The 18282-nt window shown below is 43.9% G+C and overlaps 1 protein-coding gene across 1 annotated transcript in view; it reads left to right on the top strand.

Moving 5' to 3' along the window:
* The window catches only part of ASB3 (ankyrin repeat and SOCS box containing 3), a 116442-nt gene that overhangs the window by 39494 nt on the left and 58666 nt on the right, over positions 1-18282 (top strand). Inside the window, exons 3-4 of the mRNA XM_014573102.4 lie at positions 8830-9055; positions 12068-12226. Coding sequence (XP_014428588.1) covers positions 8860-9055; positions 12068-12226 — 355 coding nt within the window. The 5' untranslated portion in view covers positions 8830-8859. The remainder of the gene's footprint in view (positions 1-8829; positions 9056-12067; positions 12227-18282) is intronic.

Raw genomic sequence — 18282 nt, 5'->3', positions numbered from 1 at the left:
GGACAGCTGGCAGTATTTTAAAGAAGCCTTATTGAAGGCACAGAAAGAAACCATCCCGACGCGTAGCAAGAGAGGCAAACCTGGTAGGAGACCGGATTGGCTTACAGGGGAAATCCTTGGTGTACTTAAGCACAAAAAGGAAGCTTACAGAAAGTGGAAACTTGGACAAATGACTAGGGAGGAGTTTAAATGTATAGTTCGAGAATGCCGGGGGGTTATCAGGAAGGCGAAAGCGCAAATGGAGTTGCGACTGGCTAAGGATGTGAAGGATAACAAGAAAGGTTTCTACAGGCATGTCAACAAGAAGAAGGTGATCAGAGAGGGTGTGCAGTCCCTAATGGATGAAGGAGGTAACCTAGTGACAGAGGATGTGGGGAAAGCTGAAGTACTCAATGCTTTCTTTGCCTCTGTATTCACGGACAAGGTCGGCTCCTGGACTTCTGTGCTAAGCAACGCAAGATGGGAAGAAGATGGACAGCCCTTGGTGGGTAAAGAACAGGTTAGGAACTATTTAGAAAAACTAAACGTACACAAATCCATGGGTCCAGACTTAATGCACCCAAGGGTACTGAAGGAGTTGGCAAACGTCATTGAGGAGCCTTTGGCCATTATCTTTGAAAAGTCGTGGAGATCGGGCGAAATCCCGGATGATTGGAAAAAGGCAAATGTAGTGCCCATCTTCAAAAAAGGGAAGAAGGACGATCCAGGGAACTATAGGCCGGTCAGTCTTACCTCGGTTCCTGGAAAAATTATGGAAGGGATCCTAAAGGAATCCATTTTGAGACACTTGAATGAGAGGAAAGTGATCAGGAATAGTCAGCATGGATTCACAAAGGGCAAGTCGTGCTTGACCAATCTGATTAGCTTCTATGATGAGGTAACTGGCTCAGTGGACATGGGAAAGTCAGTGGATGTTATATACCTTGACTTTAGCAAGGCTTTTGATACGGTCTCCCACAATATTCTTGCCAGCAAGTTAAGGGAATGCGGATTGGATAAATGGACGGTAAGATGGATAGAAAGATGGCTAGAAGGCCGGGCCCAGCGGGTAGTGATCAACGGTTCGATGTCAGGATGGCGGTCGGTTTCTAGTGGAGTACCCCAAGGTTCAGTTCTAGGACCGGTTTTGTTCAATATCTTTATTAATGACCTGGATGAGGGGATAGATTGCACCCTCAGCAAGTTTGCAGATGACACTAAGCTAGGGGGAGAGGTAGATACGCTTAAGGGCAGAGATAGGGTCCAGAGTGACTTAGACAAATTGGAGGATTGGGCCACTAGAAATCTCATGAGATTCAACGAAGACAAGTGTAGAGTCCTGCACTTGGGACGGAAGAATCCCAAGCATAGTTACAGGCTGGGGACCAACCTGTTAAGTAGTAGTTCTGCAGAAAAGGACCTGGGGGTTACAGTGGATGAGAAGCTCGATATGAGTCAACAGTGTGCCCTTGTAGCCAAGAAGGCTAATGGCATATTAGGCTGCATTAAGAGGAGCATTGCCAGCAGATCCAGAGATGTCATTATTCCCCTTTATTCGGCTTTGGTGAGGCCACATCTGGAGTACTGTGTCCAGTTCTGGGCCCCCCACTACAAAAAGGATGCGGACGCATTGGAGAGGGTCCAGCGGAGGGCAACCAAAATGATTAGGGGTCTGGAGCATATGACCTACGAGGAGAGGCTGAGGGACTTGGGTCTGTTTAGTCTGCAGAAGCGAAGAGTGAGGGGGGACTTGATAGCAGCCTTCAACTTCCTGAAGGGAGGTTCCAAAGAGGATGGAGAGAGGCTGTTCTCAGTAGTGACAGATGGCAGAACAAGGAGCAATGGTCTCAAGTTGTGGTGGGAGAGGTCCAGATTGGATATTAGGAAAAACTATTTTACTAGGAGGGTAGTGAAGCATTGGAATGGGTTACCTAGGGAAGTAGTGGAGTCTCCATCCCTAGAGGTGTTTAAGTCTCGGCTTGACAAAGCCCTGGCCGGGTTGATTTAGATGGGATTGGTCCTGCCTAGAGCGGAGGGCTGGACTTGACGACCTTCTGAGGTCTCTTCCAGTTCTGATTCTATGATAAGGGGATGGTTGGATGAAATAACATGATCTTGGTAACTAATTGACCATTCATTACCAGTTGGAAATAGGTCAATGGAGGGATGATAGGAGTTGCTATAGGGAACTTTCTGGGTGTCTGGCTGGTGAGTCTTGCCCCCATGCTCAGGGTTTAGCTGATCGCCATATTTGGGGTCAGGAAGGAATTTTCCTCCAGGGTAGATTGGCAGAGGCCCTGGAGGTTTTTCGCCTTCCTCTGTAGCATTGGGCACAGATCACAGCTGAAGGACTCTCTGCATGTTGGGGCCTTCAAAGTATTTGAAGGCTTCAATATCTGAGACATAGGTGAGAGGATTATTCTAAGAGGGGTGGGCGAGATTCTGTGGCCTGCACTGTGCAGGGGGTCAGACTAGATGATCATAATGGTCCCTTCTGACCTTAAAGTCTATGAGTCTATGAGTCTATGAGAAGGAACTGAGGTGGGGCAGCGCCGGCAGGGGTACTTATGCCCCGCCATAGCGGTGCCACTCCAGGGGGCGCCCTGCCGGCGCTACGGGTACCGCTAGGGAAAACGCTCTGGAAGACACGGGGCACGCGGTGCGCACACCTACTTCGAATGGACATGAGTAACACATCTCAAAGAACAACAGTTACAGGTAAGTAACTGTTCTTTTCTCAAGCAATATATTTCTACTCCTCCCTAGTCATCTGTCCAAGTTTCCACTTCTTGTGAGCTTCCTCTTTATGTTTAAAAAAACACAGAAACATTGGCCGGTTTCCTGTCAATAGGAACTGCCTGTTCTCAACTGGCAGCTTGTGAACCACCAACTCCTTCCCTCAAGCTTCGGTAGCTGTTTAAAAACCACATGGCCCCTGCAGCCAGTGTGGGGGTAGGACTGGCAGGGAGTCTGCTTGAGAAGGCTGCTGGCTGGGAGTCAGTAAGTCTCCCAGCCAGAGCCTGCCTCTTGCATGCCAACCCCTCTGCCCCCCATCCCACATAACCCGAATCCTCTGCCCCCATATCCCCTCCCAGATCCTGCACCCTAATCTGCTGCTCCAGATCACAGCCCAAACCACTCCACCCCCTTCTGCACCGTAGTCCCCTTCCCCAGGTCACAACCCAAACCCCTGCACCCCAGTCCCCTAACCCAGGTCACAACTACTTCCTTCACCCAAATACCCTCCCAGACCCTCTCCTTCACCCCAGTCCCTTTATTGTAAGGTCCCTTCTGTACCCAACCTCCATCCCAGACCCAGCACCTCTTCCATTAATATGGAAGAGTGTAGCCCTTGACCACTCTCCAAATTCTTGGAGTGGCCCCTCTGTCAAAAATTATTGCCCATCCCTGCTCCAGAGTGTCTGAGAGACACTTGTCAGATGTTCTGGAGTCTGGTCAGAATTTGACATTATTTAGAAATGTAAATAACATTTAGTGTGAATGTACTTATTTAAATCAACAATGCAATTTAGCGGTTAGGTCATCAGAGCAATCTGGAATAATGTCTCAGTTTTGATGCTGACTCATCATGATGTTGTGTACATTAGGGAAACTTTGCAAAAATATCCCCCTCTTGCTCACTCCAATTCTGTTCCATTGTTGTTAGCAACATTGGAAAGCATAATGTAGACAAGTTGCTGGATGCAGCTGATGTGTTAGGGGTTTTCCCCACAAATGGGTTTATTTCAGACTAACTTGGCATTTTTTCAAATTAAAATGGACTGCATGAACTGGGGCAAGAGGTTGCATGGGGGGTGGTTCAGGGCAGGGGGTGGGTGGTGAGGGAGTTAGGGTAGGGGGTTGGAAGGTGTGGGAGGACTCAAGGGAGGGAGTGGGAGTGCAGGAGTTAGGGTAGTGGATTGGAAACTCAGAGTGAGGGAGGAGTGCAGAATTCAGGGCAGAGGGCTGCGAGGTGTGGGGTGGAGTGCTCAGGGGAGGGAGTTCTGGGGCAATTATAGCAGGAGGAGGGAGTGTAAGAGTCAGGGCAGGGGGCTCATGGCATGGAGTGGGGGTTCAGGAGTTAGGGCAGGGGGTTTGGTATGGGGGCTTGTGGTGGGGTTGCAGTAGTCAGGAAAGTGGCTTGGAGGGGTGGGGGGTTCAGGTTGGTGCATGGTACAATAGTTAGGATGTGGGGCAGGGGATGGGGTTGCAGGAGTCAGGGTAAGAGCCTGGTTTTGCAGGGAGCTCAGGGCAAGGGATTGTGTGTGTTGGGTCAGTGCTGCAGTGCTTAGCCCCGGCATCTCCTTGAGGCCCTGGAGGTGTGGTGATGGGAGGGTATGGATTGGTTTCTGGCATTGGAATCTTCTTCAGGAAGTCTGGGTCTGCAGTTCCTGGGGTCTTCTTTGGGTGGAGGCTGGGCCAGGCTGTGGCTTATGGGGTGGGCCCCCCAACTCCATGTAGCAGGCTGCAGATCTCAGCTCCCTGTAGTGTCTGCTCAGGAGAGGCAGTTTCAGGCTCCCCCAGCAACTGCTGCGGGTGTTCGGAGGTTGGGCCGCGCCATCTATATTGGCCAAACTGGATAGTCTCTATGACAAAGGATAAATGGACACAAATTGGACATCAGAAATGGTAAACCTGCATAAACCTGTAGGGGAACATTTTAACCTGCCTGAGCACTCATTAATTAATTTGAAATTAGCCATTCTTCTACAAAGGAAGTTCACTAGCCATTTTACAGAGAGTGGGGAATTAACATTAATCTGCAAATTTGACACTGTTTTCCTTGGCGCTAATAAAGACATTAAGTGGCTGTCACATTATAAAGCCAGCCTTCTCTGCATTTAACACCTCATTTTTACATCAAAAGCTTAGTATGGGACACTTCCAGCCCACTTAATTACCCTCATTAGCACTGGTCCTTCAATTGACAGGTACTTTTTCCCCTTTCTTTTTCTGTTCTAAATTTTCAGTTTCTGTTATTCCTCTCCAGCTCATCTGATGTGGGTCTTGCCCACAAAAGCTCATGATACTATATATATTTTTGATAGTCTCTAAGGTAGTGGTCTCCAACCTTTTTACACCCAAGATCACTTTTTAAATGACAGACCAAGCCAAGATCTACCGCCCCGCCCCTTCCTTGAAGCCCCGCCCTCTCTATTCTCCTCCTCTCCATCACTTGCTATCCCCAATCCTTATACTGCTAAATTCCCACCATTCCTCGCAGCTACTCACCTGTGCTGTTGCTTGGTGAGTAGCTGCTCCTCAAATGAGGAAATCTAATGTAAATGTACTGCACAGGTGCGCAGTTCAGAGAGGGCTCAAGAGCTACTCTTAGAGCCTCCAAGATCTACCGGTAGATCGCGATCTACTGGTTGGTGACCGCAGCTCTAAGGACTAATCATTGTTTTCCATGGCATATAGTAGAACAGGTCTTTTCTTTAATTCAAATGTCGTGTAAGGGCTCGTCTAGACTACGCTGAAGTTTCGAAAGCAGGGCTTCCGAAAGTGCAAGTAGTCGTGATGTGTTTTTTTTTCCGGCAACTGCACCCTTTTTTGAAAAGCTCTTCTTCCTCAAAAAATGTTTATGCAGCTTTTCGAAAAAAAGGGGGGGCAGGCTTGCCGAAACCCCCCACATCTTGAGTACTTTCACTTTTGAAAGTGAGATCGGAAGAAGATATGCAAATTCCATAGGAATTTGCATATCCTCTTTCAAAATTTCAGCGTAGTCTAGATGAGCCCTAAAGGGCTTTACATCCCAGGGGATTAGAAGATAAATTTGGTCTCCAAGGGTATGTCTACACGAAAAGTAACAGTTAATTCGAACTAAGGATTTAGTTTGAATTAACGTTTCACTGCCACTTGTAGCCGCGTGGCAGTGAGTTCGGGCTAGTGAAATTTCAAAATGGCAACCGGATGGGAACATGCAAATAAAGCCCGGGATATTTAAATCCCGGGCTTCATTTGCAACTCCGGTCGCCTCATTTGCCTACCTAACTCGAATTAACGAGTTAGTGTAGACATACCCCAAGAATGGTGTAGAATTAGAATACTATTTAGGTCCATAGAGATCCTGCCGCAACTTATTCCCAATAACAGAAGTGAGTTTTGAAAGATTCCATTATCATTGACCTTTCCAGATGAGGGATGTTGAATGGCATTTAATCAGCTAATCAACTCATGGAATTTCCACCAGGCTCTTAATACATTTAAAAGGCTGAAGTGCAGCTGGGGAGACCGGGCGTGAGCTGGGAATCAGCTGTCCTGGCTTGCGCCTGGTCTCCCCTGCTGCGTTTGTAATTTTAAAATGTATTAAGAGCCGCCCGCTCCCCTTAGCACTGTCTGCTGCCCCCCCCCCCCCCCGCTGCCTCTCTCTAATAGAGACAGCAAGGGGAGAGGGAAGCAATTAGTTGAGTCACTAGTCAACTAGTTGCTTACATCTGTATTCCAGACCACCCCACATTAAGAGTGTTGAACCTGCCATAGTAATCAACTGCACCATAGAGAAGTACTCAATATATTTAATGAAGTTTCAGCTGTGGTGGGAAGACACACCAATGTGAGGTATCAAGGCGTACGCTATCAATGTACTTCAGTGATCCAGTGGTCCAGCAGAAAGCAACCAAAATGATTAGGAGGCTGGAGCACATGACCTGTGAGGAGAGGCTGAGGGTTTTGGGCTTATTTAGTCTGCAAAAGAGAAGAGTGAGGGGGGATTTGATAGCAGTCTTCAGCTTCCTGAAGGGAGGTTCCAAAGAGGAAGGAAAGAGGCTGTTCACAGTAGTTACAGATGGCAGAACAAGGAGCAATGGTCTCAAGTTACAGTGGGGGAGGTCTAGGTTGGATATTAGGAAAAACTATTTCACTAGGAGGGTGGTGAAGCACTGGAATGGGTTTCCTAAGGAGGTGGTGGAATCTCCATCCCTAGAGGTTTTTAAGTTTCAGCTTGATAAAGCCCTGGCTGGGTTGATTTAGTTGGGATTGGTCCTGCTTTGGGCAGGGGGCTGGACTCCATGACCTCCTGAGGTCTCTTCCAGCCCCATCATTCTGTGATGCCAGCTTCTTCCACATTTGGTGTTTTCTTCTGTTATGTGCCCTTCTGTGCAATCTTCCATGTTCCCTTTTAAACCTGTTCTCAAAATGTATTTGCTATGTCACCTCCTTGTCCACATTGTTATTAAAAATGTAATTCTTGATAAGTTGCCTACAAGAAGAAAATTAATATAACTGACAAACAAGCAATCTAATTGAATGGAATCACTAAGTTGTACAATTATGTTTCCCAAGTAATCTCATGATCATCTTACTGTAACTCCTGTCTCTCTGAAGTACTTTTTACCCTTACTGCTGTAATAACACAAAGGTATTTGCGACGAGGAGTCCTGTGGCACCTTATAGACTAACTGAGGTGTAGGAGCATAAGCTTTCGTGGGCAAAGACCCACTTCGTCAGATGCATATCATGCATCTGACGAAGTGGGTCTTTGCCCACGAAAGCTTATGCTCCTACACCTCAGTTAGTCTATAAGGTGCCACAGGACTCCTCGTCGCTTTTGCAGATTCAGACTAACACGGCTACCCCTCTGATACAAAGGTATTTGAGGCATTGCTCTGCTCAGCATTGGAAAGCTAAATCATTTAGAAAGCTAAGTCTCCATGACTTAGTCACTTTTTGAAATAGGACTTAGCTGTTTAAGTCACCTTAAATTTTGCAGTGACGAGCTGAGAAGTGCCTTAACTACTTTTTAAAGATCTGGGCATCTCAGTCTATAATCATCTTTGTGATACTCCTCTGAGCAGAGAAGTATGATATTGCACCGAGACTGAGGCCTGGTTTATGTTAATGAGGGAAATTGATCTAAGTTACGCTAGTTATGTAACTTAAATCAACATTGCTTAGATTGATTTACGGAGGTATTTACACTTTATGTTGACAGGAGAGGCTCTCATATTAACATAGCTTCTGCTTTTTGGGAAAGTGGAGTACTGAAGTCCATGAGAGAACATTTGCCCATCAGTTTACCATGTCTTCACCAAATAGGCTAAATTGATGGTCAATGCATTAATCACAGCAGCTTGATTTAGCCCCCAGTGAAGATAAGCTATAAATGATTTGCTCTAGGTCACATGGAAGGTCGTGACAGGGAAGGGAATTGAAAGTTGATTTTTGAAGTCTTAGTCTAGCTCTCTAACCATTTGACAGTCTTGAATCAGTGCGGTAGCCATGTTAGTCTGCATCTTCATAAACGATGAGAAGTCTTGTGGCACCTTATAGACTAATAGATTTATTGGAGCATAAGCTTTCATGGGCAAAGATCCACTTCATCAGATGCATGCAGTCTTGACAGTCTTGCTTTACCCACACTTATTTTCTGTTTATCATCTTTTTCATGTTTTTATATTTACCTTGATTCTGCAATCAGATTCATGGAGAACCTGTCTGAAACATGTAGGGTGACACATGGGTGGAATAGTCTGTCCGTGCACCTCTAATTACAGGATCAGGCCAATAATTTGTAAATTCTTTTTGGCCCAAGATTGTGTCTTGTTAATATGATGTATGTCTGGAGCGTTCAAAAATTTTTAAATTTTTGTAAAGCATTTGAGAAAAGGTTTCTTTCGTTCAAGAGTAAGTGCAAAGTATATATCACCCAAGACAGCCAAATTTCAAAATAATTTGAAGGAAGACTTTAAATGTGACTGAAATACAAATCAAATCAAGCAGGATGGCAGTATTGTCAATACTACCTAAAATTAACCCCAAGAAAGGAAGTATCCATAAAATGAATAAAACTGGGCAGGACTGACAATCTTGGCTTGGATTTTAAGAATATGTTGTTTGTTGTAATTGTAGACTTGCTGGACTAATGTGAGCGGTAGAAGGATGGATTTCACAGAGGCCTATTCTGATAGATGCTCGAGTGTTGGACTTGCAGCTAGAGAAGGAAATGTCAAAAGTCTGAGGAAACTGATTAAACAGGGATACAGCATTGATGTTCCTGATAACAGAGGCTGGATGCCAATCCATGAAGCAGCATTTCACAACTCCAGTGAATGTCTGAAGCTGTTAATTAATGCAGGTAAGGAAACTTGATTTAAGATGAAGCAAGATATTTTCATTTTCTCTGCTCACTTCCCCATAAATAGAACATACCATAAGATAAATCAACCTCATTCACTTTTTGATTTTTTTTGGTGAATTTTAATGTGTGATTTTTTGTGTGTGAATTTTAATATAAATAACTATATATGATCGGGATGTAAAAGGATAGTTGATTATTTGAGTCACATTTCCTTCCCCCCGGCTGCCTCTATATCAGAGGCAACAAGTGGGGAAAGCAGGAGCCGGCTTAAAAGCTGTTTCTCCCCAGCATAAAAGGGGGGGGGGGACCAGGGGAGGCAGAGGAGCAGCAATGCTGCGGCTCTGCCTTTTAAATGTAGTAAGAGCCAAGAGCAGAGGTGCACTGTGGGACCCAGTGTGAGTCAGAAATGATGCAGTCCAAGCTTATGCCAGGTCTGGGTGGCTCTTACTACATTTAAAAGGCAGAACTGTGGCAGTTCAGACCCGGTGTGAACCGGGACTGTTTCAGTCCCAGCTTCTGCTGGGTCTCTGGACCTACCCCTCCTGCACCTCTGCAATTTAAATGTAGTAGGAGCTGGGTTTTTCTCTGGTGTCTTTTAAGCTACATAGGCGGTAGTGTGGAAGTGGCCGGGGGGAGGTGGCTCCGCAGTATGTGGGGTGGGTATGAGGGGAGGTGGCTTCCCACGAACTGATGCTTGCAACTGCAGTGACTATAAAACATCACACTAAGTTCTTAACAAAAGTTGTCTCAGATGAATCATTTAATTTAAATGACAATTTTCCTGGTAGTCTTTTGCCAGCCTCTCTTGAGCCAAGGAGAAGCCGAACCCTTAATGCCAGGTTGTTTGTAGCATTTGCAGATAGGATGAAAAGTCAGACAGTAGACATTCAAAAATTGTCTGGATCAGTGTTTCCCAATCTTTATGATACCTGGGACCAGCTTTATAAATTGTGCCAAAGAGATCTTAGGCACTGATGCCTAGTACAGACTGATTTTTGAAAAAACTTTGGTCTAGATCAGCATGCAATGTTTGCCTCAGACTTTCTAGAGGGATAAGATGAGCCATCCCATTAGGCTATTGGGTGTAATGCCACTTGCCCAAATTCAACATGGTTCCCATTCTATCTGACGGTAGGTAACCAAGAATGAAGTTTCAGGAGAGTGCGGGGAGGGAGTAGCAGCAGCCATGTGCTCCGGGATGCGGCTTCCTTTTCATCCCATTCCCTGGACTATGAGGGAATGAGGAGAAAGTACTTGAATGCCTCTAAAACCTGACTGGTGAAGGGAGCTCACCAGCCAGGTATCAGAGGCACACACGGCATGCAAGTACTTTCCCCTCACTTCCTCATAATCTGGGGAAAGGGATGAAGAGGAAGCTGCATCCTGGAGCGCACAGCTGCTGCCCCCTCTACTAGGGATGTTAAATATCGGCTAATTGTATAGTTGATGCATTTTGCATTGACTATTTGATTAGTCGATAGGGTGATTCCGGCTTTGAAGTGCAGCATCAGCCCTAGGACTGTTGCTACGCTTCAAAAGTGAAAGCCCGGCATGGAGCCTGGAATCAGCTGAGGACTCCAGCTGATCCTGGGCTCCACATGATGCTGCCACTTTGAAATGCTGCAGGGAGCCTGGCGTCGGGGAACCCGGGGTCGTCGTGGGCTCCCTTGCTGATCCCGGGCTCTATGTGACGCTGCCGCTTTGAAACACTTTGAAACACCCCAGCTGGCCTTAGACTGAATGTGGCATTTCAAAACTGCAGCGCCGTGTGGCGCCGGGGGTCTGGTCCCAGGCTTCAAGTGATACTGCCACTTTGAAGTACCCCTTCCGCTTCCCCCTCCCATTCTGCCTCTTTCTGATAGACTATATTAAATTGTGCTGAGGTATAGGTAGTTTAGATCCACCCAGGCTTGTTAGAATCCATTCCATCGAGGTGCAGGCAGCTTCAATGAAAAGCATCACTATCTCTATTTTCAGGGCAGCTATATGGAATGTATTTTTCAGTTGAGACCTCAAAAATCTGATGCCTGCCTTGGCAAAGCTGTCCTTTAATCATTATTGAAGTATTACTTCTAATACCATCCTCCTGACTGAAGCCACTTCTTGCTAGTCATCAGAATTTGAATCCATGTGGACAATCATTCAAAAAGCAATTAATTACCTTACAATAACAGTGTCTCTAGAGATGTATTGTCTGCATTGATTCTACAACCTGCCCTTGTTCTCTGTTACCATGGAGTCTTATAGCATCTGGATTATGTCTTGGTGAAGGAACTAAGGGATGGTTGAGCCTGCTATGCCCTTTGTGCCTTTGGGGGAGGGCTATGAGGGGATCCAAGGCACAGAAATCAGTTCCTGTAAGGTAAGTGACTATTATTTTTTGACTTTTATATTAGAAATCATCATTGACATCAACATGTTCCCACTACGCCTCTGGAATTTAGGCGGTGACAAATTTCCTCCACTCCTTTGAAAAGGAGCCCTATTTCTTATATTTTCAGGGCAGCTATGTGGGATACTCTTTACATTTTTAGTTAAAATTATTCCTCAGTTGAGACTTCTAAAATATTTCAGTTATTTCCCCAGCTGTACTCCAGGTTTTTCAGTTCAGCTTTCAGAGCTTTTTGCCATAGTATTTTTGGGTGATCTCGTTTTCAGGTGTCCATCTTACTGCTATTCTGGTGATGGAATCAGTTTCCATACAAAGCACATGGCACATCCATCTCCGACACCTCCTATATATAATGATGATATTCATATAATCTTAGATGGATTGTGTGAATTGATCCCATTTGTGATAGTTCTAGAACAAAAGATATGGAGGGCTTTTCTGAGGCAGGTTATGGGATGAAGACAGTTTGGACATATCATGCTTTATCATTCTCCAGCATTCTGCATCATAACATAGTGTTGAAAAAGCTCTGATAAATCTTGAGTTTGGTTTTTATGTTGTATTTTGATGCTTTCCGAACTCGTGTTAATAAAATCTTCTTTACTTCTTATTTTTAGCTCCATCTGATAACTACACAAAATCCAAGACATTTGCAGGTACATGTGCATTACATCTTTCTGCAAATCATGGATGTTTGGAAAGCGTCAAAGTTCTCTTGGAGGCAGGAGCTGAGACCAATGAGGTTACTTATGAAGAAACTACTCCACTATTCTTAGGTGAGTGTGTATGTGTATTTTTAAAAATTAGACCATGTTGGATACCTACAAAATTACCCCACAATTTCTTCATTATCCAGCAAGTTTCATATTCTTTTGTGGTCTGTGCAGTGACATGTTTTTGGAATCTGAGATGGAGACATAGCTGAAAACTTCTTTAATTTTTCTCCTTTTCTGTCTCAATGCATCTGCTTCAAACAATATATTTAAAGGAGACCACCAAATTGAAAAACATATTTTATGCTTTTTTGTTTGTTTGAAAAATAAACAAGGACTGAAAGTTTTGACCTTAAATTTGTCCTTTTTGTTTTGTTTTATTCCTGCCTACTCTTACATTAGAAATTCAAGTCTACTCACGCTTATTCCTAGAAGGCTTATGCATATTTGTTTATACTATTAGCTTGCTGGTATTTTTGATCTATGCTAGGGGGTTGTTAGAAAAAATTTCCTGTTTTTAAATTGCTAACTTCCGTGCACCTCCAAGTCAAAATTCTTGCAGCTTGCCAGCATTTTTTGACAACCTATTGATTAGACTTTTCACAAGCTGATTGGGTATTTAAACATGGTATTTAAAGAGTCAGTGGCTGCGGGAGCCTTGTTTATGATAGTGCTTTTACTGTCAGCGTTAGCTGTGGATCCTCACTGCAGTTAGCAATGGTGAGGCATTTTTACTACCAGAAAAATCCATACCGTATACAAAGCCAGATGACTGGAGGGTGAGTAAGACTTATGAGGTCATAGAAGGAAGAAAGCAAAACTTGAGCAACTGATAGGAGAGGGAATTTTTAGTCAGCCTTTTAAAAACCATATTCTACTTGATTTCATTTTGTGTTTACACTACCTAACTCAAATGCCTGATAAACAATTGGGAGGACATTTTTCTATTTGTGAAAGATTCTGCATACTCACCTCTTCAGCTGAGAGGTGTTCCTATTCCAATCTTCTACAAAGTCCCGCAGAAAAACATGGACAAGAGAGTTTAGGAAAAAAAATCCCTAATGAGGTCTTCAGCCATTTTTTGCCATCTGCAACCATGATTTTGCCCTCTTTAGATTTACCTTATTACTTATCCATAACTCCCATGCCTCTTCATTCTCCACATGGAACATACAACCTTAATTCTCACCACAAACATCAGCTATTGAAAAAACATAACATCCCATACTTATTTACTTATATCAGCTGAATAAAACAATTAGAAATATTACAAATTGTCTAGAAACTCCCCAAAATGAGCAACACTATTAAAGACTGTTTCCACTTAAATCAGTTCTTTCCATTTACCATATTGTAACACAGCACTTAAATATAGCTCTCAATTTTTAAAAAAGTGACGTGCATCTTAACCAGCTATTCCCGCAAATACTAATTCAACAGTCTGAAAAATTGTAAATTTTACATATTAAATTATTCAGTATGGTTACAGTTAAAAGTTGCATGTTTTGTGTGCAAGTCAAGGACAGAGGCACTTACGCTATGATGTTGGCGTGTCAGTATGGAGAAGGTAAAATCATGGTTGCAAGGCTCAGTCCTGCACAGGAACAGGATCAAAGAATTGGAAGGATTTCCTGGCTTTTTTGTGTTTATATTGGTGGCTTATGAATCTGAGCAACTGTTAATGATTATTTTTAGTAAAGTTATTTGTTATATTTATATTCCTCAATCAATCTGGATTATGTTATTCATTGAATTAGATTATATTTGTGTCTACTTTCATTAGTATTGGAAATTGTGGAAGATCTGATGTTTGCAAGCAGTTATCATTTAGTCCTAGGTATGTAAAATCCCATTTAATTGGTTGATCAGTTGAATGTATTGTTTAACCGGTTAACTAGTTAAAGGGGAGGGCAAATGGGGGGCATTACTCCAGCCTGACTGGACCCTGGCTGCAGCTGGTTGGAACAGCTCCTGCCTGCGGGGCACCTGAGTCCAATGCATACAGTCAGAATACCACAGCAGCCCCTGCTGGGTGCCCAGCAGGCAGAGGCTGCTCTGTTGTCCTGGCCAGAAATGGCCCCTTCCTGTGGGGTGCCCAGGCCTGCCACAGGCAGGGGAGCAGTCCCAGTCCACAGTAGGTCACACTGTGATGCTGGAGCAGCCCCCTATTGTGGCAGGTGGGGAGCTGCTCTAGCTCCCACTGGTTAACTTTAACCCATAAGTCTAACCGATTAAGGCTTACTGGTTAACTGGTTAAACCTTCATACCCCTAATCCATACTTCATTTTTTCCTGCCGTCTTATTTTGCTTTTTCTATGTCATTGGTTTTTCTTTTGCATATGTAAATTGTGAGTTCCATTCTTTATATAATGCAGATTTGTATGAAAATCTCATTATCTATTGAAAATAGTTGTACATATTAATTCTTTCTGTATTTGTAAGAGAATTGAATTAGTCACATACTGAAGGGAATATTTTTTTTGGCCTTTACTGGTGGATGATTTCACTAAAAATGCTATGGTTTTAATGAATTTGAAAAATATTTATTTCATTGAAATACTATTTTTGACTTTGTAAGCCTGTGGGGTGTGCCAGTGGTCTTCTGAGAAAAATACTGCCAATGCACTGAATTGTAAATGCAGCTTGACTTGTATCAATTTTCACTTTATACCTACATTTTCTAACTTACACAATATAGGTTGCTGATCAACTCCATTTTCCATTTCCTATAGGCTTTTCTAATTACCTATTGAAGGTAGCTGTTCATCCAGCTGGATCTGAAGTCTTTCCCTATACACTTCCTCCTTTCTTAGGATACAAATTTCAGATAGTTTTACATAGCCGAAGAATTTCCAAGCTTCCTCCTTATTTAAATCTGTGAGGTCTTCAGTCCAGCTGACTTCTTCAACTAATTCCTTCAATTTCCCAAAGTCTGGCCTTTTGAAATAAATAATATTGGTTATCCCTCCATTTAATTTAGATAGTCAACTTGTGATCACTAGATCCAAGGTTATTTCCTATAATCAGCTCTGTTATGATACCCATGTCTAAAAGTGCATCCTCTCTTGTTGATTCAGTAACAGTTTGATGAAGAAACTGTTATTTATAACATCCAAGAATAACTGGGACCTATTAGTATTAATGGCATTCATTTTCCAGTTTGTAGACACAAAGGGTATGTCTACATTGCATTTCTCTTCTGAGAGAGGAATGCAAATGCAGACAAGTGAAATTGCAAATGAAGAGCGGATTTGAATTATTTCTGAGTAAGGGTTATTTCGAAGGAAGGGTTTTTTTCTTGAAATAACCCCGCAGAGACCACGTTTGTTTTCTTGAAAGAAGCTATTTCGGAAAAGCGGTTGTCCGCGATTATGCAAATGAAGCGTGGGAAATTCAAATCCGCACTTCATTTGCAATTTCGCTTGTCTGCATTTGCGTTCCTCTCTCGGAAGAGAAATGCAATGTAGATATACCCCAAGTTAGTCTCCCATTATGGCAGAATGCCCAAGTATTTTTCTCTCTAATATGAATATTAAAGACACCACTATCCACATCTGATTCTCATCATGGGACTCTGTAGCACTCTCCTAACACAATCGTTCCCCTAGCGATTTTGACCTAGCGGATTTTCTTCTGTCCAAACTATCGCTTTTTAAAAATTTCTTTACAGTTTATTACTTTGTTGACGTACGCCTCTACCCCATCACCTTTACTTTTATTCCCATCTCTCCTAAACAATGCATACCTTTCATTGTTTGTATTCCAGTCATAAATGTGATTTTTGCATGTATCTGTAATCCCTAAAACTTCTGGTTTGACCTCCTGCACCAGAAGTTCCAGTTCCTCCATATTGTTGCCCATATTGTTTGCATTTGTGTACAAGCATTTCAGATGCTTCCTTCAGACTACAGACAGTTTGCATTTGTATACAGCATTTCAGATGCTTCCCTCAGACTACAGACAGTTTTCTAGTTTGTAACATTCCACTATCCCTTACTAATCTTTTTTTAGCTAATTATTTTCACTCTTATGTATTGAAGCTAAGTGTGGAAATTTTACAAGTCTCTTTCCCAGTCTTCTTCCTTATCTAGTTTATGTCCCTTCTTATCTATCATGCGAACCTTGATCCCAAAAGATTAATACTTTAGGTACACAAGTGGAGCCCATCAATTGAGATGAGTTTTCTTTCAAAAATGCCTTCCAGTGGTCAGTCATACCAGAATATTCCTCCTTGAGCCATCTATCAATCTTGAATATCACATCACTCCTTCATCTGTCTTCTCTCGGGATCAGAAGTATTCCACTGGAAGTCACCCATGCTTCTATTTCTTTAAGCATCCTGCTCAGCTGAGTATAGTCATCCATGATCCATTCCATTGGGAGTATAGCAGCATTGTTTGTCTTGACATACAGCACTATCTGTAGATTTTTCCTCACTTCTTTGGAATACTCTTTAGCCTTATGTTCGCATCTCATATATTTTCTCCTGGCAGACAGAATATTCTTCCATTCTCTGGATTTATTCTGGTAACAGGTTGATTCTTCTGAATATAGAATCTGAACTCACAGACACTTGTCTCTACCTGGTGTTGATATGAATCTGTTTTATGTTCTCTCTTACTTCTCTGAACATTATCCTCATTTCTTCTTAGGTGCCGGTCCATATCTGTTTCCATCACATCATCATTTTTTGTTGGGTGCCGATCCATATCTGTTTCCATCATCTTTTCCTCCCTCTCCCCAGCAACGGTCTTCCCTTATGTCCTTTCTCACTACAGGCAGTCCCCGAGTTATGCGGATCCGACTTATGTCGGATCCACACTTACGAACGGGGCTTTCTCGCCCTGGAGCTCGCAGGCAGCGGGACCGCCGAGAGCGCAGCGGTCCCGCCACCTTGACCTCCGGGGCGAGAAAAGCTGCTCCGGGTGCCCCTGGTCTGCTGGGGACCGTCTCCAGCAGACCAGGGACACCCGGAGCAAAGCCGCCGCTGCCGCTTTGCTCCCGGTGCCTCTGGTCTGCTGGGGACCGTCTCCAGCAGACCAGGGACACCCGGAGGAAAGCCGCAGTGGCGGCGGGGTCCCACGCCTCTGAGGCTTTGCCAGAGCAAAGCCTCAGAGGCGTGGGACCCCGCCGCCGCTGCGGCTTTGCTCCCCATGTCCCTGGTCTGCTGGGGGAGGTGGGCGCAGCTAGTGCGCCCCCCACCAGCAGACCAGGCTTTTGTTGTGGACCCTGGGGTAGAGCAGCTGGGGAGCTGCCGGGTTGGTCCTGCAGGGACCTACCTGGCAGCCCAGCTGTTCTGTCCCAGGCTCGAGATTCAGCCGCTGTTGAAACTGATCAGTGGCTGATTCCAGGAAGCTGGGGGCAGAGCAATTCTGCCTCCAGCTTCCTGTAGTCAGCCCCTGGTCAGTTTCAGCAGCAGCGGCTGAATCTGGAGCCAGTTCCAACTTACATACAAATTCAACTTAAGAACAAACCTATATCTTGTACGTAACCCGGGGACTGCCTGTACTTCATCTTATGTCTGTTTCTCTTGATCATTCCTTTAGTGTAGCAAAACTGTTACTCAATTTGATGTCACCACTGCTATCTGGTCTCTTCCTTTGCCTTATTCTTGTGGTTATATTCTTCCATGGATTAGCCTTCTCTTCTGGCAGGGCAACCTTTTGTTTGGCAGGTTTCCACAAACCTTGAATTGACTGTTCACCTCTCTCTTCCCCTACATCAAACCTTCATATCCCTGTCTGAATGCCATCACTATCTCCAGCTGTATCTCTAATTCTTGAATCTTCTTTGCTGTGAGCTCTATCAGATGACATTTCATGCATAAGTTCCTTCCATCAGAGATCCCCTCAAGAATGATGTACATCCTGCAGTTTCTTCATTCAACCATCTTCTTTCTTCCTCTCTTTGGGGAAAAAAATAGGACAAAATTTATTCCTGGACACAGTGGTAGTTCACCTCAGAGCAAAGTTCACCTCAGAGCAAATTTTACTGACAGACTATGACACCTTGGGGAGAAGGGCTTTATAATAAATATTCTTACTATTAATATTAAGAGGCTTGAAGTAATGACATAAAATAGCTGAACAAAATAATAATTAAACTTATAATAACCTGTA

Source organism: Pelodiscus sinensis, chromosome 3 (assembly GCF_052426305.1).
Source record: "Pelodiscus sinensis isolate ZL-2025 chromosome 3, ASM5242630v1, whole genome shotgun sequence".
Classification (NCBI taxonomy): Eukaryota; Metazoa; Chordata; order Testudines; family Trionychidae; genus Pelodiscus; species Pelodiscus sinensis.
This window is presented reverse-complemented; position numbering and strand designations above follow the sequence as displayed.